The sequence below is a fragment of the Crinia signifera genome, chromosome 3 (genome assembly GCF_055691185.1).
Source record: "Crinia signifera chromosome 3, ASM5569118v1, whole genome shotgun sequence".
In the NCBI taxonomy this organism is placed as follows: domain Eukaryota; kingdom Metazoa; phylum Chordata; class Amphibia; order Anura; family Myobatrachidae; genus Crinia; species Crinia signifera.
Window position 1 is genome coordinate 330,954,230 of NC_139219.1, and position 18,533 is coordinate 330,972,762.

Genomic DNA, 18,533 nt, shown 5'->3' on the forward strand with positions numbered 1-18,533 from the left:
ACATGGTAACCGTGCACAGAATCATAGAAATTGAAGTAGGAAGATGTATGGTTTTGGATGTCACCTTTAGAGGACATGACCTAAGGCTGATCAATATCTATGGTCCCCAAAAAGCTTGGGATAGGAAATGTCTTTTTGAGGTGATAAAACCATTCTTATTCACAGCCCAACAGGTCGTTTTTGGTGGTGATTATAACACTGTTGTAAGAACCAAAGACAGAGGAGGTACCAGAAGCAGTAGGACCTTGGGCTATGATGCAAATTATTTAGTTAGAATGGTTAGAGAGGCTGGTCTGGTGGATGTCCATATTAGGCATACTCCGGACCTCACTGGGTACACTTTTTATAGCGGTCAGAATAAAAGTAGAATAGATAGATTTTTTGTCAAAACAAATTCGAAAACTCTGCCTTCCAAGGTGGAGCCAGTAGAATTTTCAGATCACTGCTTTCTTAGTTTTTCATTGAATGCTTCACAGTCCATCCAGAAAGGGAGGGGTCTGTGGAGGCTGAACTCAGAGCTCCTAAAGGAAGAGAGTGTGAAGCAGTCTCTCAGAGGTCTCTTTGAGGATCATGAATCACTGTTGGAGGCAGGATGGAGTAAATCAGAGTGGTGGGAGGAAATGAAAAAGAAGGTCCAAGGTTTTTTCAAAAGACTGATTAAAAACAGAGGATTGAAAAAAAAGAGTGCCTACTATGTTCTTAAAAGGAAATTGGATTTCTTGATCTCTGAGGGTGGAGATGGTGGGGAAATCTCCCAGGTGAAGGCTCAGATGAAGGAATTTCAGTATAACCGATTGGCATCTTTGATTCTGGAGAGGGATTATGGTACATACCACTCACCGGATCCCTACCAGAATTGTAGAAAAGCCGTCGAGGCAAGAGAAGTCAGTGGCCTATATGATGGAAGGGGTGTGCTTCAGGAGAGGAGGGAAGGCATCCTGGAAGTCATTAGAGCCTATTATTCTGATCTCTTGTCTGAGCAAGCACCTATCAGAGAGAAGATGGAGACTTTTCTGAGGGAGACACCAGGTCTGATGGAGCCAGATGGCTCTCTTGAGTGTTTGGACAATAAGATTGGAGTAGAGGAAGTTAGGGAAGCAATTGATGGTTTGACATCAAAAAAGTCACCTGGACCGGATGGTCTAACATCGGAGTTCTATAAGGAATTCTCTGATGTATTAGCTCCCCGTCTCACGGATGTGTTCAATGCAAGTTTGGAGGAAGGAAATCTGCCTCCTTCCATGAGACGGTCGGCTCTAATCTTATTGTCCAAAGGAAAAGACCCAGCCCGTATTGAGAATTGGCGCCCCATCGCTCTTCTTAATACGGACAGGAAGATTTTGGCAAAAGTTTTCTTTAACAGAATAATGGAGTTTTCTGAGAGGCTTCTCTCCCCCTCCCAGCACTGTACAGTGAAGGGGCGTAGCACTTTTAGTGCGGTCCTTGGTGTCCGGGAAGCCGTGGAGCGGTGCAGGGCTGGGGGGGAAGGAAAATTCCTGCTGGCCTTGGATCAATCTAAAGCTTTTGACCGTGTCAATCATGAGTATCTTTGGAAATTACTTGAAAGGTATGGCTTTCCGTCAAAAATGGTCAATTGGTTAAAGGTTCTTTATAAAGAGGCCGAGAGCTTCCCGCTTGTGAATGGTTGGGTAGGGCCCAAATTTGGGGTAAGCTCGGGTGTGCGTCAGGGTTGCCCCCTGAGCCCTCTTTTATACGTGTTTGCAATTGATCCTTTCGTGAGGAGGATTGAGAGCAGCAGGTTGGAAGGGGTGCAGCTGTCACCGGAGTGTACTCTAAAGGTGGTAGCCTATGCAGATGATGTTACGGTGGTCTTGTCAGCGGAGGAGGAGGCAAGTGACATCAACCAACTAGTGACTGATTTTTCTGAGGCGTCTGGTTCAAAGATAAATCAGGACAAGTGTGAAGTTTTCTGGATGGGGGAGGGAGGGAAAGAATTTTCTCTCCCGGACACCCTCCCCAGGCCTAAAGATAGTATCAAAATATTAGGCATCCAATTTGATCACGGAGATTATTCCTTGCTAAATTGGGGAAGAAAGCTAGATGATGTCACCAAGAAGGTCAATTTCTGGAAAGGGTGCAAGTTCTCCCTGAGAGAAAGGGTTGACATTTGCAAAACTTATTTGATACCAATGTTCCTTTACATCAGCTATGTCTGTTTTTTGCCTCAGTCTTTGTGGTCTAGATTATGTTCCGTGTTTTTTCAGATGTTCTGGGGAAACAAGATGAACATAGTCAAGAGAGGAATCACGTACAGATCGAGGGCAGAAGGGGGCCAGGAAATGGTCAATCCTGTAGTCCTTTTTGTAACAACTTTTTTGAAATTGAATGTGGGAGGTCTATTTTTAGACAACCCCCCTCGATGGGTACATGGTTTCATGGAATGGATGTCTCCTTATTCTAGAACATGGATAGATGGTGGTCGGATGGGAAGACCTTGGACCAGGCGAGGTTACCTTCCGATTTACGTGATTCAATCCATAAAGATGATTACCAAGTGGAGTTTGAAGGTGGGTGATGTGAGAGATCTCTCGAGAAAGGAGATGGGGAAGAGGATCTTGCAGACCTACTTTTATGCTCCACTGGCTTTGAGAGATTGCCCAGGGGATGTCTGTTCAGCTGGGTTGAAACTGCTTAATGAGCAAAGGATCCCACTGAAGTTTAGAGACATTGCCTGGCTTTCTTTCCAAGGGAGACTTTACGTTAAAGGGAATATTAAGTTTAGAGGTGCCAATACCCGTGATTGTCCACGTGAGGAATGTCCTGGGGAGGAGGAGACAATGGACCATTTCTTTCTTAAATGTCCCTTCAATGTAAACATTTATCAAGATGTCTCAGTTGCTCTAGGGATCCCTTGTCTTTCGGGGCTAAGTTACCCGGAGTGGGTCTATGGGGCATTCAAAGGTTATGGGAATTTTGATTTATGCACAATTTATATGATTAGTTTAGCAGTCAGGTATCACACGTGGAATGCACGGTGTCATGTTATATTGAGACAAAAGATCCTCCCTGTTAGGACGGTGGTGGGTCTTATTCTACATGAGGTGAAGGTAATGATGGAAATGGAAAAGGAGAAGCTGGATGCCATCAGCTGGTCTCGCTTGTGGGGCCAGTTGAAACCTCCTTAGTAGGTGGCAAATAGTAGAACCTGGAACATACTGGGACTCTGTTCTTTTTATTTTCACACAAAATAGGGGGAATATGGAATATGAAATAAAAGAATGTTTTACATACATGTTTTGCTAGTACCAGATCCTTCACTTAAAAAATAAATGTAGGTGGAGAAAATGGTTGGGGGGAGTAAATGAAGAGATGAAAGGCGTCTTGTGGGTAAGGGTAATGAATGTGTTCTGTATTAAAGGTGATGGGTATAGTGGTGAAGGTGGAGGAGAGGTATGATAGGAATGAATGTAGTGAGAATGAATGAAGATGGAAGGACGGGAGGATAAGGTAAAAATGATGGTAAGTTTAAAAGTGGAGTGGAAGGAGAGATGTATGGGAAGGTATGAGTATGAGAGGGTATGGGTCAGGGTGGATGTTTTGGAGAAGGAGAAATGGTGGAGCTCAGGATCAGGAGAAAGTACAGAATAGGAAAGTTTATTTTGTATAAGATTGTTAGGTGGTGAAGGTGGGAAATAAAAAAAAAAAAAAAGGGGTGGGGGGATGGTGGGAAGGTATGGGGATATGGATCAAATTGATGTTTGTAAATTTATGTGAAATTATATTTTATACTGTATATGAAATGGTATATATTTTTGTACAAAAGGTTGCAATCTTCAATAAAGAAGCATTGTCATGGGTTCTATCCCCACCATGTGTTATATATACGGGGCAGTACGGATGGTGTAATGGTTACATTACTGCCTCACAGCGCTGAGGTCATGGGTTCTATCCCCACCATGTGTTATATATACGGGCAGTACGGATGGAGTAATGGTTAGCATTACTGCCTCACAGCGCTGAGGTCATGGGTTCTATACCCACCATGTGTTATATATACGGGGCAGTACGGACGGTGTAATTGTTAGCATTACTGCCTCACAGCACTGAGGTCATGGGTTCTATTCCCATCATGTGTTATATATACAGGGCAGTACGGATGGTGTAATGGTTACATTACTGCCTCACTGCGCTGAGGTCATGGGTTCTATCCCCACCATGTGTTATATATACAGGGCAGTACGGATGGTGTAATGGTTAGCATTACTGCCTCACAGCACTGAGGTCATGGGTTCTATTCCCATCATGTGTTATATATACGGGGCAGTACGGACGGTGTAATGGTTACATTACTGTCTCACAGCACTGAGGTCATGGGTTCTATTCCCACCATGTGTTATATATATGGGGCAGTACGGACGGTGTAATGGTTAGCATTATTGCCTCACAGCACTAAGTTCATGGGTTCTATCCCCACCATGTGTTATATATACAGGGCAGTACGGATGGTGTAATGGTTATAGCATTACTGCCTCACAGCACTGAGGTCATGGGTTCTATCCCCACCATGTGTTATATATACAGGGCAGTGCGGATGGTGTAATGGTTATAGCATTACTGCCTCACAGAGCTGAGGTCATGGGTTCTATCCCTACCATGTGTTATATATACGGGCAGTACGGATGGTGTAATGGTTAGCATTACTGCCTCACAGCACTGAGGTCATGGGTTCTATTCCCACCATGTGTTATATATACAGGGCAGTACGGACGGTGTAATGGTTAGCATTACTACCTCACAGCACTGAGGTCATGGGTTCTATCTCCACCATGTGTTATATATACGGGGCAGTACAGACGGTGTAATGGTTAGCATTACTGCCTCACAGCACTGTGGTCCTGGGTTCTATCCCCACCATGTGTTATATATACGGGGCAGTACGGACGGTGTAATGGTTAGCATTACTGCCTCACAGCGCTGAGGTCATGGGTTCTATCCCCACCATGTGTTATATATACGGGGCAGTACGGACAGTGTAATGGTTAGCATTACTACCTCACAGCACTGAGGTCATGGGTTCTATCTCCACCATGTGTTATATATACGGGGCAGTACAGACGGTGTAATGGTTAGCATTACTGCCTCACAGCACTGAGGTCATGGGCTCTATTCCCACCATGTGTTATATATACGGGGCAGTACGGATGGTGTAATGGTTAGCATTACTGCCTCACAGTGCTGAGGTCATGGGTTCTATATACCCACCATGTGTTATATATACGGGGCAGTACGGATGGTGTAATGGTTAGCATTACTGCCTCACAGCGCTGAGGTCATGGGTTCTATACCCACCATGTGTTATATATACGGGGCAGTACGGATGTTGTAATGGTTACATTACTGCCTCACAGCACTGAGGTCATGGGTTCTATCTCCACCATGTGTTATATATACAGGGCAGTACGGATGGTGTAATGGTTACATTACTGCCTCACAGCACTGAGGTCATGGGTTCTATCTCCACCATGTGTTATATATATGGGGCAGTACGGACGGTGTAATGGTTATAGCATTACTGCCTCACAGCCAGAGCAGGCGACAGGGGGGGTCAAAGGGGACACTTGTACCGGGCCCCAACCTTGTGAGGGGCCCCAAGGCTCTCAGGGGCTCAGGGGATGTAAGCATGGCTGTTTCCCTAGCAATAGTTTATAAAGGTGCAGCCTGCCCACCTGGCTTCCTGGAAGGAAACTTACATGGACCCCAATCCAGTATTCCATCTCAGTCTGATCACGTGATGCACAATGCTGCACCATCCCATCTGCCCTGCCATATTATATTGCATAGTGAATATCAATTATCATTTATTTCTAATTAAAAAAACACATTCAATGTAATAAAAATCTTGGTGTGCCGTTGGGGGCCCCCAGAGATATCAGTGTCCCGGGCCCCAAGATTTCTGTTGCCGGCCCTGCTCACAGCGCTGAGGTCATGGGTTCTATCCCCACCATGTGTTATATATACGAGGCAGTACGGACGGTGTAATGGTTAGCATTACTGCCTCACAGCACTGAGGTCATGGGTTCTATCCCCACCATGTGTTATATATACGGGGCAGTACGGACAGTGTAATGGTTAGCATTACTGCCTCACAGCGCTGAGGTCATGGGTTCTATCCCTACCATGTGTTATATATACGGGGCAGTACGGATGGTGTAATGGTTAGCATTACTGCCTCACAGCGCTGAGGTCATGGGTTCTATTCCCACCATGTGTTATATATATACGGGGCAGTATGGACGGTGTAATGGTTAGCATTACTGCCTCACAGCACTGAGGTCATGGGTTCTATCCCCACCATGTGTTATATATACGGGGCAGTACGGATGGTGTAATGGTTAGCATTACTGCCTCACAGCGCTGAGGTCATGGGTTCTATTCCCACCATGTGTTATATATACGGGGCAGTACGGATGGTGTAATGGTTAGCATTACTGCCTCACAGCACTGAGGTCATGGGTTCTATCCCCACCATGTGTTATATATACGGGGCAGTATGGATGGTGTAATGGTTACATTACTGCCTCACAGCGCTGAGGTCATGGGTTCTATCCCTACCATGTGTTATATATACGGGGCAGTACGGATGGTGTAATGGTTAGCATTACTGCCTCACAGCACTGAGGTCATGGGTTCTATCCCCACCATGTGTTATATATACGGGGCAGTATGGATGGTGTAATGGTTACATTACTGCCTCACAGCACTGAGGTCATGGGTTCTAACCCAACCATGTGTTATATATACGGGGCAGTACTGCCTCACAGCGCTGAGGTCATGGGTTCTATACCCACCATGTGTTATATATACAGGGCAGTACCGATGGTTTACTGGTTAGCATTACTGCCTCACAGCACTGAGGTCATGGGTTCTATCCCCACCATGTGTTATATGTACGGGGCAGTACGGATGGTGTTCTATCCCCACCATGTGTTATATATACGGGGCAGTACGGATGGTGTAATGGTTAGCATTACTGCCTCACAGCGCTGAGGTCATGGGTTCCATTCCCATCATGTGTTATATATACAGGGCAGTACGGATGGTGTAATGGTTAACATTACTGCCTCACAGCACTGAGGTCATGGGTTCCATTCCCACCATGTGTTATATATACGGGGCAGTACGGACGGTGTAATGGTACGGATGGTGTAATGGTTATAGCATTACTGCCTCACAGCACTGAGGTCATGGGTTCTTTCCCCACCATGTGTTATATATACGGGGCAGTACGGATGGTGTAATGGTTAGTATTACTGCCTCACAGCACTGAGGTCATGGGTTCTATCCCCACCATGTGTTATATATACGGGGCAGTACGGATGGTATAAGGGTTAGCATTACTGCCTCACAGCACTGAGGTCATGGGTTCTATCCCCACCATGTGTTATATATACGGGGCAGTACGGATGGTGTAATGGTTAGCATTACTGCCTCACAGCGATGAGTTCATGGGTTCTATTCCTACCATGTGTTATATATACAGGGCAGTACGGACGGTGTAATGGTTAGCATTACTGCCTCACAGCACTGAGGTCATGGGTTCTATTCCCACCATGTGTTATATATACGCGGGAAGTATGGACGGTGTAATGGTTATATTACTGCCTCACAGCACTGAGGTCATGGGTTCTATTCCTACCATGTGTTATATATACAGGGCAGTACGGACGGTGTAATGGTTAGCATTACTGCCTCACAGCGCTGAGGTCATGGGTTCTATTCCCACCATGTGTTATATATACGGGGCAGTACGGATGGTGTAATGGTTAGCATTACTGCCTCACAGCGCTGAGGTCATGGGTTCTATTCCCACCATGTGTTATATATACGGGGCAGTACGGATGGTGTAATGGTTAGCATTACTGCCTCACAGCACTGAGGTCATGGGTTCTATCCCCACCATGTGTTATATATACGGGGCAGTATGGATGGTGTAATGGTTACATTACTGCCTCACAGCGCTGAGGTCATGGGTTCTATCCCTACCATGTGTTATATATACGGGGCAGTACGGATGGTGTAATGGTTAGCATTACTGCCTCACAGCACTGAGGTCATGGGTTCTATCCCCACCATGTGTTATATATACGGGGCAGTATGGATGGTGTAATGGTTACATTACTGCCTCACAGCACTGAGGTCATGGGTTCTAACCCAACCATGTGTTATATATACGGGGCAGTACTGCCTCACAGCGCTGAGGTCATGGGTTCTATACCCACCATGTGTTATATATACAGGGCAGTACCGATGGTTTACTGGTTAGCATTACTGCCTCACAGCACTGAGGTCATGGGTTCTATCCCCACCATGTGTTATATGTACGGGGCAGTACGGATGGTGTTCTATCCCCACCATGTGTTATATATACGGGGCAGTACGGATGGTGTAATGGTTAGCATTACTGCCTCACAGCGCTGAGGTCATGGGTTCCATTCCCATCATGTGTTATATATACAGGGCAGTACGGATGGTGTAATGGTTAACATTACTGCCTCACAGCACTGAGGTCATGGGTTCCATTCCCACCATGTGTTATATATACGGGGCAGTACGGACGGTGTAATGGTACGGATGGTGTAATGGTTATAGCATTACTGCCTCACAGCACTGAGGTCATGGGTTCTTTCCCCACCATAGGTTATATATACGGGGCAGTACAGATGGTGTAATGGTTAGTATTACTGCCTCACAGCACTGAGGTCATGGGTTCTATCCCCACCATGTGTTATATATACGGGGCAGTACGGATGGTATAAGGGTTAGCATTACTGCCTCACAGCACTGAGGTCATGGGTTCTATCCCCACCATGTGTTATATATACGGGGCAGTACGGATGGTGTAATGGTTAGCATTACTGCCTCACAGCGATGAGTTCATGGGTTCTATTCCCACCATGTGTTATATATACTTGCAGTACGGATTGTGTAATGGTTAGCATTACTGCCTCACAGTACTGAGGTCATGGGTTCCATTCCCACCATGTGTTATATATACGGGGCAGTACGGACGGTGTAATGGTACGGATGGTGTAATGGTTATAGCATTACTGCCTCACACCTCTGAGGTCATGGTTTCTTTCCCCACCATGTGTTATATATACGGGGCAGTACGGATGGTGTAATGGTTACATTACTGCCTCACTGCGCTGAGGTCATGGGTTCTATCCCCACCATGTGTTATATATACAGGGCAGTACGGATGGTGTAATGGTTAGTATTACTGCCTCACAGCACTGAGGTCATGGGTTCTATCCCCACCATGTGTTATATATACGGGGCAGTACGGATGGTATAATGGTTAGCATTACTGCCTCACAGCGCTGAGGTCATTGGTTCTATCCCCGCCATGTGTTATATATACGGGGCAGTACGGATGGTGTAAGGGTTAGCATTACTGCCTCACAGCACTGAGGTCATGGGTTCTATTCCTACCATGTGTTATATATACAGGGCAGTACGGACGGTGTAATGGTTAGCATTACTACCTCACAGCACTGAGGTCATGGGTTCTATTCCCACCATGTGTTATATATACGCGGGAAGTATGGACGGTGTAATGGTTATATTACTGCCTCACAGCGCTGAGGTCATGGGTTCTATCCCCACCATGTGTTATATATACGGGGCAGTACGGATGGTGTAATGGTTACATTACTGCCTCACAGCGCTGAGGTCATGGGTTCTATCCCCACCATGTGTTATATATACGGGCAGTACGGATGGAGTAATGGTTAGCATTACTGCCTCACAGCGCTGAGGTCATGGGTTCTATACCCACCATGTGTTATATATACGGGGCAGTACGGACGGTGTAATTGTTAGCATTACTGCCTCACAGCGCTGAGGTCATGGGTTCTATTCCCATCATGTGTTATATATACAGGGCAGTACGGATGGTGTAATGGTTACATTACTGCCTCACTGCGCTGAGGTCATGGGTTCTATCCCCACCATGTGTTATATATACAGGGCAGTACGGATGGTGTAATGGTTAGCATTACTGCCTCACAGCACTGAGGTCATGGGTTCTATTCCCACCATGTGTTATATATACGGGGCAGTACGGACGGTGTAATGGTTACATTACTGTCTCACAGCACTGAGGTCATGGGTTCTATTCCCACCATGTGTTATATATATGGGGCAGTACGGACGGTGTAATGGTTAGCATTATTGCCTCACAGCACTAAGTTCATGGGTTCTATCCCCACCATGTGTTATATATACGGGCAGTACGGATGGTGTAATGGTTAGTATTACGGCCTCACAGCACTGAAGTCATGGGTTCTATCCCCACCATGTGTTATATATACGGGGCAGTACGGACGGTGTAATGGTTACATTACTGTCTCACAGCACTGAGGTCATGGGTTCTATCCCCACCATGTATTATATATACGGGGCAGTATGGATGGTGTAATGGTTACATTACTGCCTCACAGCACTGAGGTCATGGGTTCTATCCCCGCCATGTGTTATATATACAGGGCAGTACGGATGGTGTAATGGTTAGTATTACGGCCTCACAGCACTGAGGTCATGGGTTCTATCCCCACCATGTGTTATATATACGGGGCAGTACGGATGGTGTAATGGTTACATTACTGCCTCACAGCGCTGAGGTCATGGGTTCTATCCCCACCATGATTTATATATACGGGGCAATACGGATGGTGTAATGGTTACATTACTGCCTCACAGCGCTGAGGTCATGGGTTCTATCCCCACCATGTGTTATATATACGGGGCAGTACGGATGGTGTAATGGTTACATTACCGCCTCACAGCACTGAGGTCATGGGTTCTATCCCCACCATGTGTTATATATATGGGGCAGTACGGATGGTGTAATGGTTACATTACTGCCTCACAGCGCTGAGGTCATGGGTTCTATCTCCACCATGTGTTATATATACGGGGCAGTACGCATGGTGTAATGGTTACATTACCGCCTCACAGCACTGAGGTCATGGGTTCTATCCCCACCATGTGTTATATATATATGGGGCAGTACGGATGGTGTAATGGTTAGCATTACTGCCTCACAGCGCTGAGGTCATGGGTTCTATCTCCACCATGTGTTATATATACGCGGCAGTACGGATGGTGTAATGGTTACATTACTTCCTCACAGCACTGAGGTCATGGTTTCTATCATGGGACATTTGCATATGGGAGTGGCCAGTGTTTCATTGGAGTTCGCATAAGAGCGCTGGGTGTTCTCATGCAAATTCCCCAATGGCGCGGGTGCAGGGGGCGGGCAGCTGATATCACTGGATGCCAGCTGCCCACCCACTTCCTCCTAAGTGCCCATGATATGTAAATTACTTTTATATGTGTGCACCTTCGCCATCATCCGATGGTCACCGATCATCGAACGATGTGGGTCACCGATCATCGAACGATGTGGGTCTGAGCCCTGCGAATCAACCAGAATACCCACCTGTGTGTGCGCTATATAATAACTGGTAATAAATAATCCCACCTGCTGTTAGTCATTTGGGTGCGGATTGAAAAGACTAATGTATCTATGTCGACAGTCAATAGGTCGACACATGGAAAGGACGACATGCCTTTCCCACATCTTCCATGCCAATCATCATCAGTGTAACAAGCCCCCTAGCACACCTTGGGCCACTCTACCGCTCCCAATTATAGTCCACGTGATTTTTAAAGTATGATGTCATGTGTCGACCATTGCCGCGTCAACCTTGTGCATGTTGAACGTTTGTGATCGTCCTACTGGCTGTTGTCATAGAAACAGTCGACCCTCGGATCCGCCCCCAGTGGAATGATCCGTAACCACCAGTAACAGTGCCCTAGCCCGGGGTTGCCGTACCCACTATCTGTACGTTCTGCCTGTGTGGTGCCTGCCGCTGTATGATGTTCCGCACCTGACTCTCCACGTGGCTCCGCAGGAGGAAGGGTTAAATGATGTCCACGAGATGATAAAGACTGAGAAGCCGTATCCGGAGCGGAGGCTGCGCGGCGTCCTGGAGGAGCTCAGCAGCAGCTGCTTGTGAGTATATATATACCTGTATATTATATATATGTGCCTCTCTCTATATACTGTATATATCACTGATCAACTGGTGACTGCACCTAGATAGGGAGTACCCGGGCTGCTGCACCTAGATAGAGAGTGCCTGGGCTGCTGCACCTAGATAGAGAGTGCCCGGTCTGCTACACCTAGATAGAGAGTGCCTGGGCTGCTGCCCCTAGATAGAGAGTACCCGGGCTGCTGCACCTAGATAGATAGTGCCCGGTCTGCTGCACATAGATAGAGAGTACCCAGTCTGCTGCACCTAGATAGAGAGTGCCCGGGCTGCTACACCTAGATAGAGAGTGCCCGGGCTGCTGCACCTAGATAGAGAGTGCCCGGTCTGCTGCACATAGATAGAGAGTACCCGGGCTGCTGCACCTAGATAGAGAGTACCCGGTCTGCTGCACATAGATAGAAAGTGCCCAGGCTGCTGAACATAGATAGACAGTACCCGGGCTGCTACACCTAGATAGAAAGTGCCCAGGCTGCTGCACCTAGATAGAACGTGCCCGGTCTGCTGCACCTAGATAGAGAGTGCCCAGGCTGCTGAACATAGATAGACAGTACCCGGGCTGCTACACCTAGATAGAGAGTGCCCGGTCTGCTGCACCTAGATAGAGAGTGCCCGGGCTGCTACACCTAGATAGAGAGTGCCCGGTCTGCTGCACCTAGATAGAGAGTACCCGGGCTGCTACCCCTAGATAGAGAGTGCCCGGTCTGCTGCACCTAGATAGAGAGTGCCCGGTCTGCTACACCTAGATAGAGAGTACCCGGTCTGCTGCACATAGATAGAGAGTACCCGGGCTGCTACACCTAGATAGAGAGTACCCAGGCTGCTGCACCTAGATAGAGAGTGCCCGGTCTGCTGCACATAGATAGATAGTGCCCGGTCTGCTGCACATAGATAGAGAGTACCCGGGCTGCTACACCTAGATAGAGAGTACCCAGGCTGCTGCCCCTAGATAGAGAGTGCCCGATCTGCTGCACCTAGATAGAGAGTGCCCTGTCTGCTGCACCTAGATAGAGAGTACCCAGGCTGCTGCACCTAGATAGAGAGTGCCCTGTCTGCTGCACCTAGATAGAGAGTACCCGGGCTGCTGCCCCTAGATAGAGAGTGCCCGATCTGCTGCACCTAGATAGAGAGTGCCCTGTCTGCTGCACCTAGATAGAGAGTACCCGGGCTGCTGCCCCTAGATAGAGAGTGCCCGATCTGCTGCACCTAGATAGAGAGTACCCGAGCTGCTGCACCTAGATAGAGAGTGCCCTGTCTGCTGCACCTAGATAGAGAGTGCCCGGGCTGCTGCACCTAGATAGAGAGTACCCGGGCTGCTGCACATAGATAGAGAGTACCCGGGCTGCTACACCTAGATAGAGAGTACCCGGGCTGCTGCACCTAGATAGAGAGTGCCCGGTCTGCTGCACATAGATAGATAGTGCCCGGTCTGCTACACCTAGATAGAGAGTACCCGGTCTGCTGCACCTAGATAGAGAGTACCCGGGCTGCTACACCTAGATAGAGAGTACCCGGGCTGCTGCACCTAGATAGAGAGTGCCCGGTCTGCTACACCTAGATAGAGAGTACCCAGGCTGCTGCACCTAGATAGAGAGTACCCGGGCTGCTGCACCTAGATGTAGAGTGCCCGGGCTGCTGCACCTAGATAGAGAGTACAGGGCTGCTGCACCTAGATAGAGAGTACCCGGGCTGCTACCCCTAGATAGAGAGTACCCGGGCTGCTACCCCTAGATAGAGAGTACCCGGGCTGCTGCACCTAGATAGAGAGTACAGGGCTGCTGCACCTAGATAGAGAGTACCCGGGCTGCTGCACCTAGATAGAGAGTACCCGGGCTGCTGCACCTAGATAGAGAGTGCCCTGTCTGCTGCACCTAGATAGAGAGTACCCGGGCTGCTGCCCCTAGATAGAGAGTGCCCGATCTGCTGCACCTAGATAGAGAGTACCCGAGCTGCTGCACCTAGATAGAGAGTGCCCTGTCTGCTGCACCTAGATAGAGAGTGCCCGGGCTGCTGCACCTAGATAGAGAGTACCCGGGCTGCTGCACATAGATAGAGAGTACCCGGGCTGCTACACCTAGATAGAGAGTACCCGGGCTGCTGCACCTAGATAGAGAGTGCCCGGTCTGCTGCACATAGATAGATAGTGCCCGGTCTGCTACACCTAGATAGAGAGTACCCGGTCTGCTGCACCTAGATAGAGAGTACCCGGGCTGCTACACCTAGATAGAGAGTACCCGGGCTGCTGCACCTAGATAGAGAGTGCCCGGTCTGCTACACCTAGATAGAGAGTACCCAGGCTGCTGCACCTAGATAGAGAGTACCCGGGCTGCTGCACCTAGATGTAGAGTGCCCGGGCTGCTGCACCTAGATAGAGAGTACAGGGCTGCTGCACCTAGATAGAGAGTACCCGGGCTGCTACCCCTAGATAGAGAGTACCCGGGCTGCTACCCCTAGATAGAGAGTACCCGGGCTGCTGCACCTAGATAGAGAGTACAGGGCTGCTGCACCTAGATAGAGAGTACCCGGGCTGCTGCACCTAGATAGAGAGTACCCGGGCTGCTGCACCTAGATAGAGAGTACCCGGGCTGCTGCACCTAGATAGAGAGTACCCGGGCTGCTGCACCTAGATAGAGAGTACGCTGGGCGCTCCGTGTAGATGGTGCGTCTGCTCTAGGTCTCCCAAAAGGTAGATATTCGCATGTGGACTGTATAAGCACAGGCTACTTTCAATTGGGCTTAAAGGCAGGGCCATCTTAACAGCACTGTCGGCCCCGGGCAGGGTAATACATTTTGGGGCCCCTGCACACATAGGAAAAATGATAACAGGCACCATCTCTCCACCTGCCTCCATACAGTGAATTGCCATCCACCAATCAGCATGGTGACAGCTACTCACTGTCTGGCTGCAGGCTGGGAGGCAGGTAGAGAATGCTGGATTTGGATTGGTGGATAGCTCCAGCCATCCACCAATCAGCATGGTGACAGCTACTCACTGTCTGGCTGCAGGCTGGGAGGCAGGTAGAGAATGCTGGATTTTGATTGGTGGATAGCTCCAGCCATCCACCAATCAGCATGGTGACAGCTACTCACTGTCTGGCTGCAGGCTGGGAGGCAGGTAGAGAATGCTGAACTCTGATTGGTGGATAGCCAAGCCATATACCAATCAGCATGCTGAAGGCTACTCACTGTCACTCACTGCCTGCAGTCACTCACTGTGGCTGCAGGCTGGGAAGCAGGAAGAGAATGCTGCCAGTGTGTGATTCACAACCAGAGCGACCAGGCAGCATTCCCTACTGCCTTCCAAGAAGCTTCAGGAGACAGATGCCAAAAACCCAGTCTGCCCCAGCTTGAAGGCCTCTAGTATTGGGGGCCCTTGAGCAGCTGCCCATTGAGCCCATATGTTTAGATGGTCCTGCTTATAGGGTGATGTTATCTAATGTGTCTGTGACAGGTAGGGGGTACCTGGAGGGTCTTCTTGCTTTGAACCAGGATATATTATGACAGTGGTAGGGTATCAGATGGGGCAGATATCACAGGCAGAGGGTTTCTGATGGGGCAGATATCTCAGGCAGAGGGTATCAGATGGGGCAGATATCACAGGTAGAGGGTATCAGATGGGGCAGATATCTCAGTCAGGTAGAGGGTATCAGATGGGGCAGATATCACAGGTAGAGGGTATCAGATGGGGCAGATATCACAGGTAGAGGGTATCAGATGGGGCAAATATCTCAGGCAGAGGGTATCAGAAGGGGCAGATATCAAAGGCAGAGGGTATCAGATGGGGCAGATATCAAAGGCAGAGGGTATCAGATGGGGCAGATATCACAGGTAGAGGGTATCAGATGGGGCAGATATCTCAGGTAGAGGGTATCAGATGGGGCAGATATCACAGGTAGAGGGTATCAGATGGGGCAGATATCTCAGTCAGGTAGAGGGTATCAGATGGGGCAGATATCACAGGTAGAGGGTATCAGATGGGGCAGATATCACAGGTAGAGGGTATCAGATGGGGCATATAGGTCAGGTAGAGGGTATCAGATGGGGCAGATATCACAGGCAGACGGTATCAGATGGGGCAGATATCACAGGTAGAGGGTATCAGATGGGGCAGATATCACAGGTAGAGGGTATCAGATGGGGCAGATATCACAGGTAGAGGGTATCAGATGGGGCAGATAGGTCAGGTAGAGGGTATCAGATGGGGCAGATATCTTAGGCAGAAGGTATCAGCTGGGGCAGATATCTCAGGTAGAAGGTATCAGATGTGGCAGATATCTCAGGGGCAGATATCACAGGTAGAGGGTATCAGCTGGGGCAGATATCTCAGGTAGAAGGTATCAGATGTGGCAGATATCACAGGGGCAGATATCTCAGGTAGAGGGTATCAGATGGGGCAGATAGCTCAGGTAGAGGGTATCAGATGGGGCAGATATCACAGGTAGAGGGTATCAGATGGGGCAGATATCACAGGTAGAGGGTATCAGATGGGGCAGATATCACAGGTAGAGGGTATCAGATGCGGCATATAGGTCAGGTAGAGGGTATCAGATGGGGCAGATATCACAGGCAGACGGTATCAGATGGGGCAGATATCACAGGTAGAGGGTATCAGATGGGGCAGATATCACAGGTAGAGGGTATCAGATGGGGCAGATATCACAGGTAGAGGGTATCAGATGGGGCAGATAGGTCAGGTAGAGGGTATCAGATGGGGCAGATATCTTAGGCAGAAGGTATCAGCTGGGGCAGATATCTCAGGTAGAAGGTATCAGATGTGGCAGATATCACAGGGGCAGATATCACAGGTAGAGGGTATCAGCTGGGGCAGATATCTCAGGTAGAAGGTATCAGATGTGGCAGATATCACAGGGGCAGATATCTCAGGTAGAGGGTATCAGATGGGGCAGATAGCTCAGGTAGAGGGTATCAGATGGGGCAGATATCACAGGTAGAGGGTATCAGATGGGGCAGATATCTCAGGCAGAGGGTTTTAGATGGGGTACATAAGTAGAGGGTAGATATCTCCCACATCTCCAGGCTGGCAGTCACTAGATATGGCTGCAGTATATACGGGTGTGTGTGCCAGCGCAGGCTGAACACTTCTCTCGGGTGCTGTCTGACACATGACTTATTAAAGTAATTTGGGTAAAGTAAAACTTTCTGTTTCTGGAGCTGGTGACATTTAATCAGCAGTTTCCGGAACAATGAGACCACAATTCATACCATTGTCTAAGGAAATGTTCTGTTACTCATTATAAGAGGGAACATTATAGCGTGGGTCAGCGGGTGACCTACTGCGCCGCCATACTTGGGCCACACTGCCGCCATTACCGCTTCTACCGTGATTAATTAAAGGAACGAAGGACTGACCTCCGGGGCTTCTGCAGAAGAGAAATAAAATATCAATAGTTGGGAAAATAGCACCTGGTAATAACAGCTCCCGATGCCGCGGAAAGATGGAATAACAACCTGCGCCATGCAGAATGCTGGCATTAATCCTACAGTACAGCCGTACGCAGGAGTGCGGCAGAGCCAGGTGCATTGCTATAGTGACGGTAGAGATCAGGAATAGTGGGGTGATCAGACCATGGGGCGCCCCAAACCTGAAGCTGGGAATGGTACAGACATTCAGTTTGTGATTGAGCCCATTGCATTTCATCCAATACCCTTGGTGCATCCTTCATGCTGATATTTACCCCCTGACATAGCTGGCACTATTGCATTTATTATATGTACAGCACGCGGAGCAGCTGCGGCCTGTGGGCGGTATCTCATAATGGGGCAGATGTATTCAGCCTTAACAAGAGATAAATGCAAGTGGGATTTAGGGGCCCATTTATCAAACCAGATTTGCGGCAAAATCCCCGAAAACACCCTTTTTCGGGGTTTAGTTGCAAATATTAAGTATCCCCTAAATGTATCATAGGGGGACCGCAGCAGTAATCTCCGATCCCTGCTGCGATCCCCCCTGCAGGTTTCTATGGGGGATGCGAAGCCCGGCATCGCACCCCTGGGCTATCGCCATTCTGATATGGCGATAGCCCATTGTAGCCTATGGCTACACATCGCACTGCCGAGCGGGCCAGTGCGGTCAGAGGGGTCGGCGGGGGTCAGTGCCTTACCGCGCATGCGCAGACCCCCCAGCTTCCAGGTCAGTCCCTGCGCCCTTTTAATCATACTGTACGTCCAGGCGGTGTACTTCAACACCGCAATGCGATGTCCGGCGATGCCACTGCGCCGGCATCGCACTATGTTGATAAATGCGCCCCAAAGAGAGATAAATGTCCAGCCAATCACCTGCTAACTGCCATGTTACAGGCTGTGTTTGAAAAAAGTCAGTAAGGAGCTGATTGGCTGGATGTTTATCTCTCGTTATCACCCTGGCATTTATCTCTTGTTAAGGCTTTATACATCTGCCCCATTGTATGACTTACTGTATAATCGAATGGCGCCCTG

At 48.6% G+C, this 18,533-nt stretch overlaps 1 protein-coding gene across 26 annotated transcripts in view; it reads left to right on the forward strand.

Moving 5' to 3' along the window:
* The window catches only part of OTOF (otoferlin), a 341,513-nt gene that overhangs the window by 236,832 nt on the left and 86,148 nt on the right, over window positions 1-18,533 (forward strand). For all 26 annotated transcript variants that reach the window (XM_083178857.1, XM_083178866.1, XM_083178868.1 and 23 more), the window contains one exon: window positions 11,940-12,040. In XM_083178857.1, the coding sequence (XP_083034983.1) occupies window positions 11,940-12,040 (101 nt within the window). The remainder of the gene's footprint in view (window positions 1-11,939; window positions 12,041-18,533) is intronic.